The sequence below is a fragment of the Sceloporus occidentalis genome, unplaced genomic scaffold, assembly GCF_023333645.1.
Source record: "Sceloporus occidentalis isolate IW3139 unplaced genomic scaffold, rSceOcc1.0.p SCAF_191, whole genome shotgun sequence".
Taxonomy (NCBI): Eukaryota; Metazoa; Chordata; class Lepidosauria; order Squamata; family Phrynosomatidae; genus Sceloporus; species Sceloporus occidentalis.
The window spans coordinates 116,121-134,596 of NW_028317171.1; the positions used below are offsets into that span (position 1 = coordinate 116,121).

The window sequence follows — 18,476 nt, forward strand, 5'->3', positions numbered from 1 at the left end:
TCAGAAATGAGATTCATTGGTTTCAATGTTTCCTATTTTAGGAACTGGATTTGTTGTTGCTGTGTGCCATTTGTAGGAAGCTTAAGAGGAACCTGTCACAGAGTTTTCTTGTCAAAATTTGTTCAGATGGGGGTTACCGTTACCTTCCTCTGAGGCTGAGAGAGTGTGACTTGCCCAGGGTCACCCAGTGGGTTTCCATGGCCAAGCGGGGATTTGAACCCTGGTCACCAGAGTCATAGTCCAATGTCCAAATTACTATACCATGCTGGCTCCTAGGAATGGCACTGCAGCATATATTTAGTCTTGCAGTCTTATGCAGGTCTACTTAGAAGTATACATCACTGATCTGATTTCAGTAATACTTTCTCTTATGTAAGAATGTATACAACTGCAGCCTTAACTGAGTGATAGATATGACCAGTTTTAAGTAGAGGGACACACTTTTAATTGGTGAGACTGGGAAGTCAAAACATACCTTTTGATTGCTCTAAGGCATCTATGCATAATTAAATTTTAGTTAAGCATTAAATTTGTACTTTATTTTTATTTCACCTTTTGCTGTGTATTTGGAAACATGGCAATTTATTGAAACTGAATGGGTTAACTAATGGACCAATTAAAACCATAGTTGACAGCTCATAAGAAAAAAAATAATTATTTACAAACAATGGCTAATAATATCAACAGAAAGAATCTATCATCTTGTTTCCCATTTTAAAAAATTGTTGTTGTGCAACTTGAGTTGTTTCACATTATTGGTCTACCATGAGGTGGAAGCTTCTAATATGGCAATTTAGAGTAGTTTGCTCCTGACAGTTCTTGACATCATACCTTCCGACATTTCACAGATGAAAACTAGGGTTTGTGTGGTCAAGCAACTTCAGATTGTGGTGAAGATGGCAAAACCAATATGGGGAAATGACATATAAACTCAGAGAGGCTGCAGTAATTTGCTTTCATCTGAGCCTACTGGGTAGGACAGGATTCTGACCCCTCCTCTCCCTACTAAGTCAACTGAGTGCAAACTCCTATTGCACTTTGAACTCATTTTGCAGCAACTGAAGTAAGCTGAGGACAAAGGGGGAAAATGGGAGGGAGAAAGAGAAACTAGGACATTTTGAAAGCAGTTGAAAAAGCTGGGATGGACTACCCCTGACAAAGCAGAACAGTTGGAGGGGATGTGACATGTGCACTTCTCCATAGAACAGAGGTAGGAAGGATGCAGCACTCCAGAATTTATTGGATTGCAGGTTCCAGCAGCCTTAGCTACTAGATCCTAAAGACTGTTAGGAGTTGCAATCCAACAATGTCTGGAAGGCTGCATGATTCCCATCCTTGCCACAGAGCAAGAGTGGGCATAATGAGGCCTGCAGGCCACATGCAGTCCCTGGCCCCCATTTCTGTGGGCTCTGTCACCATTTAGAGGGACCCCAGAGGAAATTTGAGGTTTTTGATTTTTGTGGGGGAGGATGAAGTCTGCAGGGGGTTTTCAGGGGAAAAGTGGCCCCTGATGCCCAGACAGTTTTCCATCCCTGCCAAAAAAAAGAGTTAAGGGGTCTCAAGTGTATAGGGACGACAAAATGTAATAAAAGTAAATCAGCTGAAGAAAGCAAATTTGACACTTTTATAACTGCCCATAGAATGCCTCTAATAAAGCACTCCCTACCTTTCAGGCTTTTTTTCCTGGAATCTTTCCTGCAGTGGTACATCATTCTTTCCATTACAGCTTGACCCACCATGTCTGCATACCAGAGTTCAAACAAAGCCTGGCATTTGGATATCTGCCCAAGGCTTGGATAAATACTTTTATTGGAAATTCTGTTGATTTCAGTAAAATTTCCTTCCAGTTAAATATATCTAGAGTAGGGATAATAACAGTTTTCCTTCCTTAGCTACTTCAGCATTACCTCATCAAACCCACTGGTTTTTTTAATACAATTGTAGTTCTCCATCAAAACTAGAATTGTACAGTTTTATCACAGGGCCTTTTATTTTTAGCTTTTGCTTATGAATTGAAAACACTTTTACTCAGTACTGGACCACTTTCTCATTATCACCTTCCTTTTAAAAGTAAAGGGGAGAAAAAGTAGCATCATGAAATGAAGAATCGGAATAGTAAATGTCTCTACTTATTCAGTAAAGGCATACATCACTTTCTTTCTCCTGGGACCACTTTCTGTCATGCAGAAGTTTAAAATTGAAGCACACATTGGCAGGGACAAATTAAATATGAATCCTGTTGACTAACCGGAACCTCCACCTCCTTATTGGCATTGGCTCCTTTGGGTATAGTTCAGAATTCAGTGTAAGCACTAGTGCCCCAAGAATAAGAAGATGTGGATAAAAGGCCCTGTAGATTGTAAAATAATATTAGATTCTTCCTGCACACTTTGGTTACTCGATTCCCCAAGCTGCAGAAGCTGTCACAGCTGCATGTTCAACCAAAACCTGTCTTGTACAGTTGGCAGGTTGAACAAGGAACTTCAGATACATGTGTCACAGTAACATTTATTTGCCATGCACCTCTGCACTTGATTTATGATTTAGAGCTAACATGAGTGACATCAATTTTCTACTACATTGCTTGCAGAATTACGTACTTCTCCCTGCCCCAAAGATTTCCTGAATTCTCCAGCTCCAGGCTTGTTAAAAGCAAATTAAGTAATTAGCATTTGCAAAAGCTGAATAGTTTTGAATATTGCATAGCTCATATTGACATAACAAGTAATTTATTGTGTTGCTTATGAGAAATCAACCATCACCACTCCTGAGCTATATGTGTCCGTTTTCGTTCTTGAAGTGTGCCTAGAGACTTCTCCATATTATCAGGAGACATCTTTATAGGCTTGCTTCAGACGTTAAAACAAACTTATGAGTCATATGCTTGGTGTGTTGTTGCAATCTCTCTCTCATCCCTTATGCGTTTTTGCTATGTACACTTTCAATGTCTGGAAAAGTCATTAATGTCACTATTGTATAGTGCAGAGAAATGGCAAAAAAGTAGTAAGCTATCACATACAAACAGTTATTTTTAATGGAGATGGAACAATTGCCATTTAGTTTAATAGGCCATTTGTAAAAAAGACTGAGAGAGAGAGAACAAAATGTGTGCAGAGTTTTATATAAGGTAACAGAAGTATTAAATGAACAGTATTTAGAGATATAGATATAGACAGCAATATCAGTGATGCATCTTCCATACTCTGTAAAAGTACACAAAAGGTATGCTGTGTAGCCATGTGATGATGATTTCCTTATAGAAAGAGAAAGCCCACACTTCTCTTAATGTTTGAAATTTGTGAGAACATTCCATAACATTTAGGAATATTGCTGCATACCAGCAAAGATTGGCCTTTATATTCCTGTGCTTTATCAAAGCAGAAGGGACACTGACTGTGCCACATAAATATCTTATTTCCCATTCTGCTATTACTACAATTCCTGTTAATACTGATGTTTAGGATGACCAGTGGCTATTAACTGCAATAATTAATAGAAGCTCCATGTTTAGAGTATAATGTCTAGATCAATAGGAGTATATGCTCTAGTGTTTAGATTGGGGGAAGTAATTGTACTGTTATCTGCTTTGGTCAGACATCATTTGGAATATTGTGTCCAGTTCTGGGTCCCATAATTCAAATAGGATGTTGAGAAGCTAGAGTGTGTCTAGAGGAGGGCCAGCAAAATGGTGAAAGGTCTGGAAACCATGCCCTATGAGGAGCCAGTAAGGGAGCTGGGTATGTTTAGCTTGAGGAAGAGAAGGTTAAAAGGTGACATGATAGCCATGTTTAAATATTTGAAGGGATGTCTTGTTTTCTGTTGCTTCAGAGACTAGGACACAGAACATAAACAATGGATTCAAACTACAAGAAAAGAGATTCTATCTTAACACTAGTAAGAGAGGTTTGACAGTGGAATAAGCTCCCTTGGAATGTGGGGGACTCTCCTTCTTTGGAGGATTTTAAATAGAGGCTGGATGGCCCTCTGTCAGGAATGCTTTGATTGTGTGTTTCTGAATGGAAGGGGATTGGACTGGATGGCCCTTGTGGTCTCTTCCAGTTCTATGATTCTAGAGGCAATTCACCTCTGAGTAACTTATCTGGGGAATAGGCTCCCCCCCCCCCTTTTCCTTTTTTAGACTTGGTATACTTCTTGCCTGCTGGTAAGCTTCTCAGAAGCATCTGGCTGGACACTATTGGAAACAGGATGCTGCGTTAGATTACTTTCGTCTGACTCAGTAGACGTCTTCTTATGTTCTTGACCTACAATGCATGTTTCCATTTGAGAAACCTGGAAACATATATATGAAAGCTGACATAAGAAATATGAGTTGCTCAGAGTCTCTTTTGGCCAAAGGTGTTTCCTACTTGGCCAGAGGAACCAAGAGAGGAATGTCAAGAGTGAAGGAATATTTTTTTTCTTGGCCAAATGGAAGAGTTACATATTTTATGCAATAGAGTTTTTCATGAGATATAATCAGAGCTTGGAAAAGTTACTTTTTTGAATGATTGGCTGTATTGGAGGGAGGCTTCTGTGAGTTTAAAAAACCCCACAACATTTTCAAGCTCTAGTTCTATGGAATAAATTTGCTTCAGAGAACACTATACTTCTAAAATGTCAAGAGCATTATGTACTGAAATATAAAACACACACACTCACACACACACGTGTGTACAAAACAAATCCATTTCTGGTCTCCCTCAAACTATGGTACTATTTCATCAGTGACACAAGACTAATTTTGTAGTAATTTATGAATGGTTCCAAGACTTATGAGTCAGTGAAAAATTCAGCAAAGGTAATTCATTTTGATGAATATTAAAGCAATCATGCTCACTATCTAAAATGAATAGCTACAAAGTAAAATGAAAGTCTGTGGAAGTATTCTGATATAAGGACACACCACTTGGATGATAAATCTTCATGTATGGTTTACATTATTAGCTTTTCCTTTACATTTCTTTCTTCATCTATTCTCGACTTCTTGGTCAGATGTGAAGGGTGCATTGGAGAGGGTTTCCCTCTGCCACTTGAGCTATTTAAAAAATAAGAAGAACCATGGAAACTGAATGCACAACATGGTCCCAAATTGCGTGTCATAACCCCCCCCCCCCACCAAGATGTCTAAGACATGATAAGACAATTTGTCTTTTCTAATTTTATAGGAGGCAGAGGCAGAGGTGTGGCAACTATAAAAAGGAAAAGCCTTGGGTGCTCATTTCTTAAGAATAATCATAATCAATATGATATCTCTGGAGTATTGAATTATGATAAAAGGTAATGTTATTTCAGTGTTTATCAGATTCAATCTGTCCTGATTTCTGCCTTACAGTGTGGTTGTCAAAAAAACCATGGGAGTGGTGCATTTTACATAGCTAGTTTTCCCTTAGATAGTTCTGTGCTTCAGGTTGGATACCACAGCATCATACCAAACATGTGCTGTGGATGTAACAGTCCCCTGTGAAACTGCCTTATACCAGCTCAAACTGTTTATCCATCTAGCGCAATAACTGACAGCAATCCCATAGAGTTTCATGCAGGGCCTTCACATTATCTTTTTGCTGGTCATTTTTTAAGCTGGAGATGCCATGGATTAGATTTAGAGGCTTCTGCATACAATGTAGTTGCTCTACCACTGAGCTAACATGCCTCCCTTAATGGGTGAACCCTGCCCACATAATTAAAACACAAAGAGGTGGTTACCTTTTGGTAACTGTTAATTTTGATCACATTAACCACAAATGATAGACACTTACCAAAAAGTTGATAGTTTTGATTGATTGATTATCATTATTAGCAACATAATTCTAGAGAGTTGGCTGGGAAAACTGGACAGATAGCTTCTTGTTATGGGTTATGTGCAATTTATGGACAAAGTGGTGAAATAAAGTATGTCACATCATGTCCTTCTAACTCATAGACTACTGTGGGAAAACTCTCCTAGAACTGTACCACTACAAAAAGTATGTTTGCCAGTATACAGGTATGGACTTTTGTGTCAAAATCCCTCTGAACAAATTCTGCTAAGAAACCCCTTTGATAACTTCCCCTTAGGGTTGCCATAAATCAGTAATTGCTTGAAGAAATACAACAATAATAACACAGTGACTAAATAATAACAACAGCATTGTTCTCAGTGTTCTGTTGTCATAGCCTATTGACAATTCAGGATCGTTGCAATTGTTATTAAAGTTGTGTTGCTATGGGCCTAGATGATAAGAAAACTACTAGGGACATTGCTTCTGATCACTTCTCTTTCTTAGCTGACATTTTGTAGAGATTCTTGAAGCTAAGGAGAGAGCTGCTAGGCATTACTAAAGGGCACAGATATTCTTTCCCATTCGCCTACATTTATGTTGTTTTCTCTTTTTTAAAATTATAGTGTTGGCTCAGTATAAAATCTTGGAAAATGGAAGTGGTTTATTAGCTAATAAGAAAGGAATCTCTTTTGCTGTGTTTCATTAAATGCAGCCAAAAAGCCCCAGAAGTTGAAGCGCATCCAAAGTAAATCTAACCAATGACTGTTGTTTGAAGGGTTATGTCATGTTTTCCATTGTCATCTTGACATAAAGCAGGCAGAGTTTCCAAATATCAGAAATCGGGCCCAGCTTGATGTCAGGAACAGGGTATATATAATTTTCTGTGCAACTGTGGGTGTAGAACAGCATATAAACAAAATTATTTCCATTTACTTGTTTCATTAATGCTAGATATTAACTTCTACAGTGCTCTGAAATTATTGTGCAGAACAGTTATTCTTCAGTTTTTAAAAACAAATCTTTTATCTGTTAATCTACACTGGAAGAAGAGGGAATAGATGCATTATGCTATCACTTCTGCGTGTTTTTTTAAAAATGACAAGTATAGTTGAGCCACAATATATGCCAGATCATAAAAGAGACACACAGAACTACCAGCACCCCTAATTTCAGATGAATCATAGACTGTGGATTGAAAAGTAAATGTTAATGTCAATGTGTTGAGCTGTAAAGGAAACTAGAGGCAGAGGGGGAGAGGTGAGATAAGGTGGGCAGGAAATCCTTACTATCACCCATCTAACTGAAAAGTCAACCCTTCCAGCCCTGCTCCTGTATTCTATCTCTTCTACTGAAGATGATGTTTGTACTCTGAGATGAGAGATGACTAAAATACTACTTTATGTCTTCTTCCTTCACCTTTATTTGCAAAAATGCATAATGTGAAGGTATCTTTTTATGTTGATTGTGAGGCTGCGGAAATTCATACAGGTGATGGCCTGAATCCTATGGGCTTAGTGCATCCACACTAAGGCAAATTCCATTGATTTGCTGGGTTGACTCAAGTTGGGAGTCTGGGACTAACAACAGGATGCAGGCTGATCTGCATTATACTGATATTATCAAAAAGAGAGGTGAAAGAGGCAATGTATAAAAGCAAATGGGGAGATGCATTCATTCCCCTCCTGACGTTTTATTAATATACTTTTAAAAGTATATTAAAAATTACAGAAATTAGAAGAAGAAAATAAAACAAGAAAAAAGAAAGACATATACCATACTTTCCCATCTAAACAGTACATCCATTCTAAAACCAAAAATTACCAATTCATTTTCTTTCTTTCTTTTTCACAAAAAGTTCATAAGGGATTGAGGTCTTTAAGAAATGTCACTAACAACCATTCTCAAATCAGATCAAACAATTGCTCCATTTCTACTCATTTCATCAGCTTCCACAACCATTCCTCCATAGTGACTAGTGCTGAATTCTTCCAAGGAGTGCGCATTCATTTCATAGCAAATGCTTCAATGGGTTCCAGTATTATGAATTCTTGATATGCCACAAAGAATAATGAATGGGGTCTATTCATTATCCCATTAGACTCCATTCATCATTCATTCAGAAGTGAAGGGTTATGATCCTACTGCAGTAGAAATAGTCCCCTCAAATAACTGGATTGATTCTGGAGCTTTCTGAGGAAAACATAGTTTTGTCCCCAACTGGCCCATAATAATACAACTCTGGGCATTCTGGGAAAATAAAATGGCTACTAGGAGGCAGCCACCAAAATCATTTCTGCTGTTTGTCCCAAAGAAAAAAAGAGAGAATAAAAATGAGTGAGAGCAGCAAGACCAAGTGTGATTTTAAATGAACTATGGAGCTAATAATGCTCCTTGTAAGAAAAATGGAGTTGCAAGACAAAACAAAAAAACTATGCACTGATGACATTAATCCTGCCTTAATGTTGCACATGTATTTTAAATTTTAAATGCTGTGCTTTCATTTTAAAGTTTTGTTCTCTTCACAAAAAACGACTGTAAAATCTTAGTTGATGCTGTATATGAGAGAAGGCCATTTCATGGATAACATGGAATGAAACCCATGAAATGCGTGTTGTCACTTAGTTAAGGTTCTAATTTGTTGATCACAGGAAATGTTTTAATAAGTCACATAATTATTTTGGCTTATGGAGTTTGAAAGACTGTAATTAAAAGCAGTTGTGCAACATTTTGAGGAAGAGAGGCCTCATCCACAGTGTGAATGATCTGTTATCTGCAGCTGTAGAAGGAACAATAGTTTTTTTATTGCAGAAGCTGAAGGGTGGCTTGGTGTCAGATGTCAGAGATCTGGCATGCCAATTATGCCCAACATGGTAGAAAACCATTTCTCCGTTACACTTAGTCATGCCCGGATATAATCCTTTCTGATTCCCATCAGATTTGTTTTAGGTCCCTCAGCCTTGCTAAAGCTGGGTGTATGGCAATGAGGAGCAACAGTGCAATCTCTGCAGTGGCACGTGGATGCATCAAGATGAGGCCTGGGGTTAACATGAGTGTGTCTTTGCACCAGTTCTTTCACTGGCTCTTATAATCTATTCCTCCAATACAGTTCAGATGATTAATCAACAGGCCAAACTGGGGACATGTTGAGGCCCATAAGCACTGTCAAGTTTAAAAGGCTCCATAACATTATCCTCAAAATGCATTTTTTTCAAAAGTACAGAGAATTACTTAGGACCCTCATAATTGGAGTACCTGAACCTAAATCATATGACCCTCAATATATTTTGAATTGCGAACCCCATTCTTCACCATTGGTTACACTGACTAGGGTTTCTGGGATTAACTGTACAACAACATGTAGAGGGCTACACCATTACCAACTTTGCCCCATGCAGTACTTTATTTAGCTTGCTCATCTGTCTGGCACTGTCAATCTCACCATTAGGCAGGAATCCTACTCTTATTTATTTGGAAGTGGGGCCTATGGAAGGGGCTTCCAAGCATTTGTTTAGAACTAGAGTGTGTCCAGAAGTTCTCAGCCCTTCATATTCTGAGTAGACCATTTGAATGCAGAGACTGCAGAGGAGCAAATGGGCTGAACTCACTGAGTTTTATAAGCCTTTATGGGAAACATTTTGTTCCATCATTGTTCTGTTCAGTGTCCCTTGGTAATAGCTTGGCCAGAGAAGATATCTATCCTTCACGTTGCTGCATAGCCTGAGTAATCATGTCAGCTTTGGAAGTCTGTTGCTAAATCAAATTTCACAGGAATATAAAGAAGTCTTAAACTACATCTTAGCAGCTTGAAAGGCAATGCAAGTTAATACTTGGGATATATCTGCTGAAGCTTAATGAATCATCTAGATCAGTGGCCAGTATCATCTTTTACTTGTTTATATTATATATTATTTCTCCCTTAATGTTACCTATTTAGATTCCCGCTCTGCTCATTGTTCTCCTTTCTTTTCTCCAAAAGTATGGTTATGGAACACTATCCCCAGATTGTACGACCCAGTTGGGGTCATGATACTAGACTTGAAGACCAATGGTCTAGATGAGTGATTCCCAAACTTGGATTCTCAGAACCTGCTCCTCCCATCATCTCCAACAAGCATGATCAGTACCTGAGGTTTCTGGGAGCTGAAGTCCAACAACCTTTGGGAACCACTGATCCAGATGAAGGTAGACTACAGGCAGTTAACATATGACAGTAGGATCCTCCACAAACCTAGAACCTATGTTAGCAAAATGTTCAAACTATGAAAGACTTTCAGAGTCAGGGCCATTTGTTGTTTCCAAGATCTTGACATTTTCAGAGGATCACCTCACTTCCTTGCTATTACTCAAATACAGAAGAAAAAGAATGCACAAAAGTGTTCCCTGTCCTGGTAACAATAACTTATGCATGGATCATGTGCTTAAAGGTCCATGCGATCACAAGAATGAGACAAGAAGCCTTTCTTTGAAAAGAACAGATTAACAAAAAATACTTTCTTCATTTCAATTATTGTTTTCAGTCTTCTTTGTCAACCACTCAAGACAGAAGTAAAAGATTCCAGCAAGGACAGGGAACATTTGGCTCTCAAGAGACTGATGGCCTGAAACTGCCATCAACTCCAGCCAGTAGAGCCAGAGGTGAGGGTTACTGGGAGCTGTGGTCTTGACATTGTAATTGCTCATCCATGAATTAAGGACTCCTTCTGTATGCTTTACTAAGAGTTGAAAAGGGATGGAGGGAACACAAAAGACTATCAAAACTGCAGAGATATTGATGCAGCAGCTTTAAAAGAAATAAGTGAAATAAAACCACTGCTATTGGAAAAGAAACACCACCCTGCTTTTGTCCTGCCTGTAATAAAGTACTGGGGTGTGGGGACTCCTCTGCAGCTCTGTGCTTTTCTTCAAGAAAATCTTTGCTGCAGCTTGGTCTCAAGTCAAAAAGCACATATGGAAAGTCATGCAAGGCAAAAGGCAATCATCTAATTTTCATCAAGCCACCAGTCTCCTCAAAGTTATGAAACTGACTTAATTTCCAAGAACACCTACTCACCTAGAGGATATGGATTCCCAAGAACTTAATTTAGATGTGGGCTTTTCTAAATCACAGGAAGTCACAGATAATTTTCTTTACTGAAGGTTGGATTTTGCAACACTTTAATCCCCAGACACTCACTTTTGAGAATGCTCTCATCTTAAATGTGGCAATCAGAATTGCACAAACCCCAGCTATGCACAGCTGTGTTTCTTTCTCGGGAATCTTTACAGGAGGGATTTTTCAAGCCATTCTTGGTCTGCCCTCTTGCAGTGATTCCCTTCTAAGCAAAGCTCCCTTTCCAAACAGAAAGAAGAGCCAAGTCATCCATTAGGCTGGGTGGAGGAGTGGTAATGGGAAAAGAGATTGCTGGAGGAGAATGAGAAAGAGTTGGGCTATAGAATAAAGGGCAAGAGAATTAACCACACAAACTTTGAAGGCAGAGAAAAAAGCTACCCTCACCACTATAGGGGGAAGAGTCATGTTCCACAAACAACTATCCCCACATCCCTGCTGAACTTATAAGAGCCTTTTATGCCCGACTTTGGGAAATGCTGCTCTGCAGGAAACCAAAATTCCAAATAAGTACATATTGAAGCTGAGCTGGCAGCTTTCTTTCCCATCTCTGGTTTGGAAATCAAGCAACACATGCAAGCTAATGCTTGCTCTAATGACCTTCAGCAGCTCATGAATACAAGCACAAGAAGTGGGGCAAGTATGTTGTTTGTTTCTGGCTCAGTCCAGACTCATGTGAACCTTTTTAAAAGAACAGCCCTAGACAGCACAGCTACTAGTGAAGGGTAATGGGAGGTGCAGTCAAACAATACCCAGATGATCTCACATTCTCCATGGTTGTTTTAAAGGGATTCACATCCCCACCCCACCCCAGACATTAAAAAAATGACTCCAGATTATGTCTACTTTGGGATCGTTTGGAATATAATGCAAATACTTTTTAAAATTGTATCAGTAGATACCTTGATTACTTCATATGGTACATGTTGCACTTGAAACCTGATTCCTGATAGACTATGTCAAATTCAGTTTGTCTCAGTGTCTTATTTTCCTAATCTTAATTTCATTTTATTGTGAATATTGTAAAGTTTTCCAGTCTTACATTTGATTAGTCTAAAAAAATGATTTTTTTAAAAAAGTTTATATAAAACTAGATGGAGGAATAGTTTGAAGGCACAGAATTAGGTAAGTTTAATGAATGAGTTTGCCTCCTGCTTAATTCCATAATACACATGCAAGGCATCTCTTCTGAGTGACATTCACTTGCTACACTACTTATCTAGTACAATACATGCAAATGACAATTAGACATACAGTGTACCCGTGTCATACGCGGATGCACTATACGCGGCTTTCAGCATATGCTGAAAGCTGCGTGGGAGCACATGGGGTGGCGCATCCCATTGAAAGTAATTGGACATGCACCAACGCGCCATGCACGAGCCCCTTTCAATGGGGCTCAAGCATATATGGTTTTGTAGGCGGGGGGGGGGTCCAGAATGGATCCCCCACATTAAAAAAGGGTGCACTGTATATTAAATCTCAGTAGGTTACTACCATGATTTCCACTGTTATGCAGGCATCCTTTATGAATGATACCTGTGCACATATAACTGAAAAAGAGCACAATTGATTACTAGGTTAAAATTACTCATTTATTTATTGGATTTATAACCCACCTTTCTCCTAAAATGGGATTCAAGGCGGCTCAAGGCAATCTCCAAAGCATTCTTAAATTAATGGCTTTCTTAAGTAACTAATGAATGTGGCCCATGTAACATGTATACTTCTACTAGTATATATCACAAAGGACAATTTTGCATGTGTCCCATGGTTCATTGATTTCATCATATTAATGTTTAAATACCAGTAAAAGAACTCAACAGGCCAATCCTATCCTTATTTACAACTAAAGTAGATAAGTGGTTTTACCTATGTGTTGATTCACTGTTCAGCAATTGATTTAATGGGTTAGTTTGGACTAATTCAGTAGGATTCAAGCCAATGTCAGCAGTTTTCAGAGGTCAGCAAAACCATATTGCAATTGAAAAACCAGAAGATAATGACTGTATTTTTGAGTTCATGCACAAATCTTTATTGTAGATGACACATCATTCTATCTGTTCAAAGCTTCTCTGCAGGAGTGGAAATCTAAAGCTGATTTTTACATTACCTCTGTCACATGTAATTGCTGCTTCATCATGGATGGACTCCAACATGAACATCTGAATCTAATAAACACAGGATGGGTGGATCATGTACAACATTATTCACCCAGTGCCACCAGCCCCATAGGAAGGTACAGTGCTGGCAAGGGATCCCACATGGCCTTCCAATACAAAAAAGAAATCATTATCAGACTTAGACATCACTGCTGTGGTGAGAGATCCAGCCATAAGGGAGCGGCAACTATGACATAAGAGTAGCATATAAATGGGATTCTAGGGGAGATAACAGATGCCTCAAATGATTTTGTGCTATTTTGAACTACTAATAGGTAGTATACTTGTATCATGCTTCTTTATAATGCCAACAGCCCTGATAAGGATGTTTAGAAAACGAGCTGACAAATGTCAAACATCACCTAGTCTATCAAGAAAGTTTTGAATAGAAAGAAGCATTATATTAAAAGCTATTCTACTGTATTAATAAATTCAAAATCACACATTTCCTTTATGTACTCAAAAAGAGACATGAAACATGTGGAGAGAAGGACACTGAATCCCAAAGCCCACTCAACTCAGATTCAGTCCCTTTATTATATGTTGCATCTTTTTATTTTTATTTTAGTGAAAGCCTTGTTTTTATAATATATTGTCATGGCTGGGGTGGGGGGCAGAACAACCTAGCAAACTCTTTATTTATCAGCATGATATGGATCTGTGCTACTAAATATTCCAGGTGTAATTGTCCAAGTAATACAAATGTTAATGATTTCTAGGAAATAAGAATGTGGATCATGAGTGAATAGCAACTGCAGTAGTAATGGGAAGATGAAGACTAGGATGTAGGTAGACTGGGAATAAGAAGTAACATGATCACCCACTACATCATCCACTAGATGGCCCTTCATTGCATCACTGAACCAAGTCTTCTCTCCTGGCTTCCAACTCCATGTTAAGTTGGAACTGGGAGCCAGGAAAGAAGACTTGATTCAGAGAAACAATCCAGAAAACTTCAGTTTACTTGAACTCAAGGCAAGTAAAATTTCCAAGTTAGAAAGAAGCCTAGAAAGACAACCACCTGGCAACACTCAATTACTAATGTGATTTCTTTTACCAAGATTCAGAGGGGAAAAGGATGTTGTTACAGCCTGATGATAAGAGAAGCAGTTTTGGCACATAAGGCATCTTAGAAACAGGATGCTACAATTTGATCTTTGCCTATAGACCAGTCAGACAACAAAAATAATATTTCTCAACACTACAAGCTGATTTTTGTATGATTATTCTGTTCTATGTTCAGTGTGTACTCAGCAGCTTCCTTGAAGACTTGCCAAAACCTTTTGGCAAGCTATGCTAAGAAAAACTATACATTGACATTCATTTGATACTAACCATATAAACACTGTTGTCAACACATAACAATTTAAGATATCTAGAGACTCCATTGTCATCTATGTTAATCCCAGTCTACTGCTGTTTCATTGCCCGAGTCATATCTGTTAAAACTTTGAACAGTTTCAGCTGCTGAAAATCATGCCATTATGGGAAGTAAAGAAATAATAATAAAGAAGTGAGATTGGTTGCAAAATACCAGCATCGTGATTTGCATTTTATGGAAATTTGAATTCCAAAGGAAGTGTATTACCTGGTATTTCATAGGGAAAATGGTAACTGTTCTGCAATTTCTTCAATTTTTTACAGGTATTATGACAAATGAGTTGCTTTCTAATTCTGCACAAAAAAATTGCAAGGGGAAACACGTACATATCTGCAATAGGAGTAATTTTTAATATGCCTTTGGCTTCTTTGTCACTCATATCCTGACAATTCCAGAAATAAACAGCCTACCTAAATGGACAGCAATAACTGGGTACATCCATATCCACTACAATTTGTGCTGGGACATAGGCAGTTGAAGCTAATAAAAGTAGAGAAGAATATTTCTACTTCAGATAACATTGAAGACCAGTGTACTGAAATTATTCTGTTTTTCCTTTATTTTGAAGGATATATGACTGATTGTTAACTAATGAATAAATAGTGGTTGATGGTACTGCAATCATTAGTGAAAGGCTGGGGAAAACTGGTCCTCCAGAAGCTATCAGGTTCCCACTGCCATCAGTTCCAGTCAGTGTGTAGTCAGTGTGTAGCCAATGCTGAGGGATGATGGGAGGGGTCATTAACAGCTGGAAGACTGCATGTCCCCACTCATGGTCCATAACCAAAAATATATATCCATGCTCTGTTTGCTACATTAAAGATGAAACATCTATGGAAAAATCAAAATCAATAGACATGGGGGGGATTCATATCCAAACAGTGCCTTTCAGACTGGAATTATGCAGTGAAATCCGAGCATGTGTTTCCTCAGAGTAGTATCATGCAAGTAGCTGAAAGACTTCAGATATGAAATTATATGTTTCATATGCAGCTCTGGCAGGATGATCCATATAAAACTGGTAACTGTAGTTTGACTTCCTGCATTCTTCATAAATAAACCTTTCATTTTATAAGAAAACCTGAAGCCAGAATACCATTTTTCAGACATAAAGTGTCTTGCTGTCCATTAATGTAAGTGATCCTTTCATATAACTATGGAAAAGGACTGTGCTTGTTTGGTTATGTAGTAAGCTTGCCATTAATTTGTTTAAGCAATACATTTGTGCCTTGAACAGTGGTTGGTAGTTCCCTCATCATTTAGGCAATAAATCCACTCTAGGTTTTATGATAAACTTTAAAGGAGTGTTCCAATGTGCTTGGTATTTTGGAGAGAATGTTCATAACCTTGGATAGCTTATTTAATGTTCACACTGAAACCTCGAACAGATTTGCTGCCCCAGTGAAGAGGTAATTTGGTAAAAACCACTTCAAGTGATCTGTTTTGCAGTTTGCGTGCTCTATACAGCCTACTCCAATGCCTGTTGACTCAGATGTCAATCCCACTGTCCCTCACTGGGCTTCCTCCCAGGTCTGCATGAATAGGAGTGCAGCCTTATTTGTTGTTAGCAAGTCATGTAGGAGCTTGCAACATCCTCTGATGAGTGATGGACCAAGCTTTGGGCTGTATGGATTCATCAATCTTTCAGCTTAATTCTTTGTAGTAAAACATACATACATACATACATACATACAGAGAGAGGCAGAGAGTGTGTGAGAGAGAGCTGAAAAATCTTTATAACTGAATAAAACCATTCTGAGTTTCAAAAATGCTTGCTTTTACATTTAAATCTACATTTTTTAACAAGATGCATATCCCTGCAGTACCAAAGCAATGCTTCCTATAAAACAAAGAACAGTCATGTTGCAAATGGTTGAACATATAACCTTATTACATATGACAAATCACTTCCAGATTTTGTTGAACTCAGACTCACAGATCTTATCCCAAGAGCTCAAACACTAAAAAGTTTCCGGCGGTTGTTGAGCAATGCAAATCAAAGACACAAAACTGAGGAACATGCCTAAGCCCCATAGAAAGTTTCTTTCCTTTGCAGGTTGCTCCCACTTCACACAGCAGAACTGAGCAGGATCCTTGAAGGTAGCTCCCAAAGTTGAACTGGCAAAAAGGCAAATGGATTGTCCCAGAAACAAAACTGACGGAGAGAAAAATGTGGTTAAAATCCATGAAAATTCTTTTAAGTGGGAATTACTCACCATCTTGTTGTGCCAAAATAACTGGCGATTGCCACACAGCAAGGAAGAGCAAAAGGACTCCCTGCACACAGCTCATCATGTCTAAATGATATTAGACATGAGACTCTATGTGCAAAAGAGAAGGCAAAAAAGAAGGGGGAAGAAAAATCAAGAGAGCACCATCAACTGCTTCCTGCCCTGTCTGTCAGCCACCGGGCCCCTGCACAGAACTCAGCCACAGACATTCCTTTGCTTTGGCCTTAAATAGGGAAATCGCTGGCTTCCTTTACTTCCCAGCCCCTTTCTGAAACTTGAGAGGAGATCCCATCCCCTTCACATGAAGCAGAATGATTAATATTTCTTTTGGCCTTGCAGAAGAAACAGCCAGCTGAAGCAGATACATAACACATCTGGAGTACTTGTGACTGCAAGGCTCTGGGTGTGTATGGAACATAACCATCCATATCTATGTTAGAATGTGTGAACTGATTTCTCCCCATTTCCCCTGCATATCAGAGGGAAAGGAAATGGTTTTCTTTGAAGCAGGGTCTTCTCTTTACTCCCCCCCCCCCACTTGCTTCTTAATCAGAAGGATCACCATAAGAAGAGGGTAGAACTGCAAGGTTAAAAACCTGCAACTCCCCCTTCTCTCCCACACTTATACTTTAATGGAGAGAGACCAGAAAATGATGAGAGAGACACACATGGTTGAACAATGAGCCTGCGATGCCACCTTGACCTGAATGAAAAACAGGGCTAGTAAACCCTGGGCCCTCCAGATGTTTTGTTTTGGACTATGTTTTCCATAATCCCTTGGTCATGCTGCGTGAGGATGATGGAAGCTGAAGGCAAAAAATTCCTCATCATCAATTTATATATTTTTTAGAGTGTGAAATCTGTGCTCCAACGCAGATGCAAGTAATGCTTATGAGAAAAGTGAGCTTGTTCTTTACCTCCCTTAGCCAGATTAGTAAGTGCTTTGAGAGATGGAGAAAACCATCAAGACTGCTTGATAAGTCAAGGAAATACAGAAAGTAATTAAATGTTAAACACTGAATCTGTTTGCAATGGAAGTCTAGTTCTATTTTTATTATTATTATTATTAACCTTTATTTATAAAGCGCTGTAAATTTACACAGTGCTGTACATACAATCTTTTTAATTGGATGGTTCCCTGCCCTCAGGCTTACAATCTAAGAAGACACGACACAAAAGGAGAAGGAATGGTGGTGGGGAAGGGGATGAGGGCCAGCAGTTCTTCTCTACCTCCAAGGCCTGGATCAGAGGAGATGGACTGGAGGGAGGGCTTGGCTTCTTAATGGATGGTTAATCTTCTTCCAGGGAGGCCTTTTGGAGCTAGCCTACCTCTCTAGTAGGATAATACATATAAAATACATAGCAATACAGTTCTACAAGCAAGTAGCTTCTGAGCAGGTGAGAAAAAAAACTTGCCTGCTTTTTGCCCATCCAAGACTGGTGGCTTTTGCAATGCTGGTGAGAGAATTAACTGGTAGACCTCTGGCTTGATAGCATGGATTGTATCCCTTTAGACTGCATGTATCAGTGGAACATCTCATAAAAATCTATATCTATCTAGAAGATATATAGCATGGCAAGTTGCAGGTCATGCAAGAAATTTTCCTCACAGTGTTAGTTTTTATTTTATATGGTTTTAAAACAAATTGTTTTATGAAGCCGCAATAAAATGGCATCCCACACATGGAATCCATAGTATTATAGTCTGCTCTACAACCTGGAAATACTACCACTTCATTTGCTGCATGCATTGGTCTATGCACTTCCTTTGGTGCTTTGGAAAGGTTCATCTTTCACTTGGAGGCAATAAACCAAGATCCAGTGGTTTACTTAGAA

General features: G+C 38.8%; 1 protein-coding gene across 1 annotated transcript in view; it reads right to left on the reverse strand.

Moving 5' to 3' along the window:
* COL3A1 (collagen type III alpha 1 chain) overlaps positions 1–16,822 on the reverse strand; it is an 87,557-nt gene extending 70,735 nt beyond the window's left edge. The window contains exon 1 of the mRNA XM_089502045.1: positions 16,626–16,822. Within this exon, the coding sequence (XP_089358171.1) occupies positions 16,626–16,704 (79 nt within the window). The 5' untranslated portion in view covers positions 16,705–16,822. The remainder of the gene's footprint in view (positions 1–16,625) is intronic.
* Between the last annotated feature and the right edge of the window lie 1,654 nt (positions 16,823–18,476).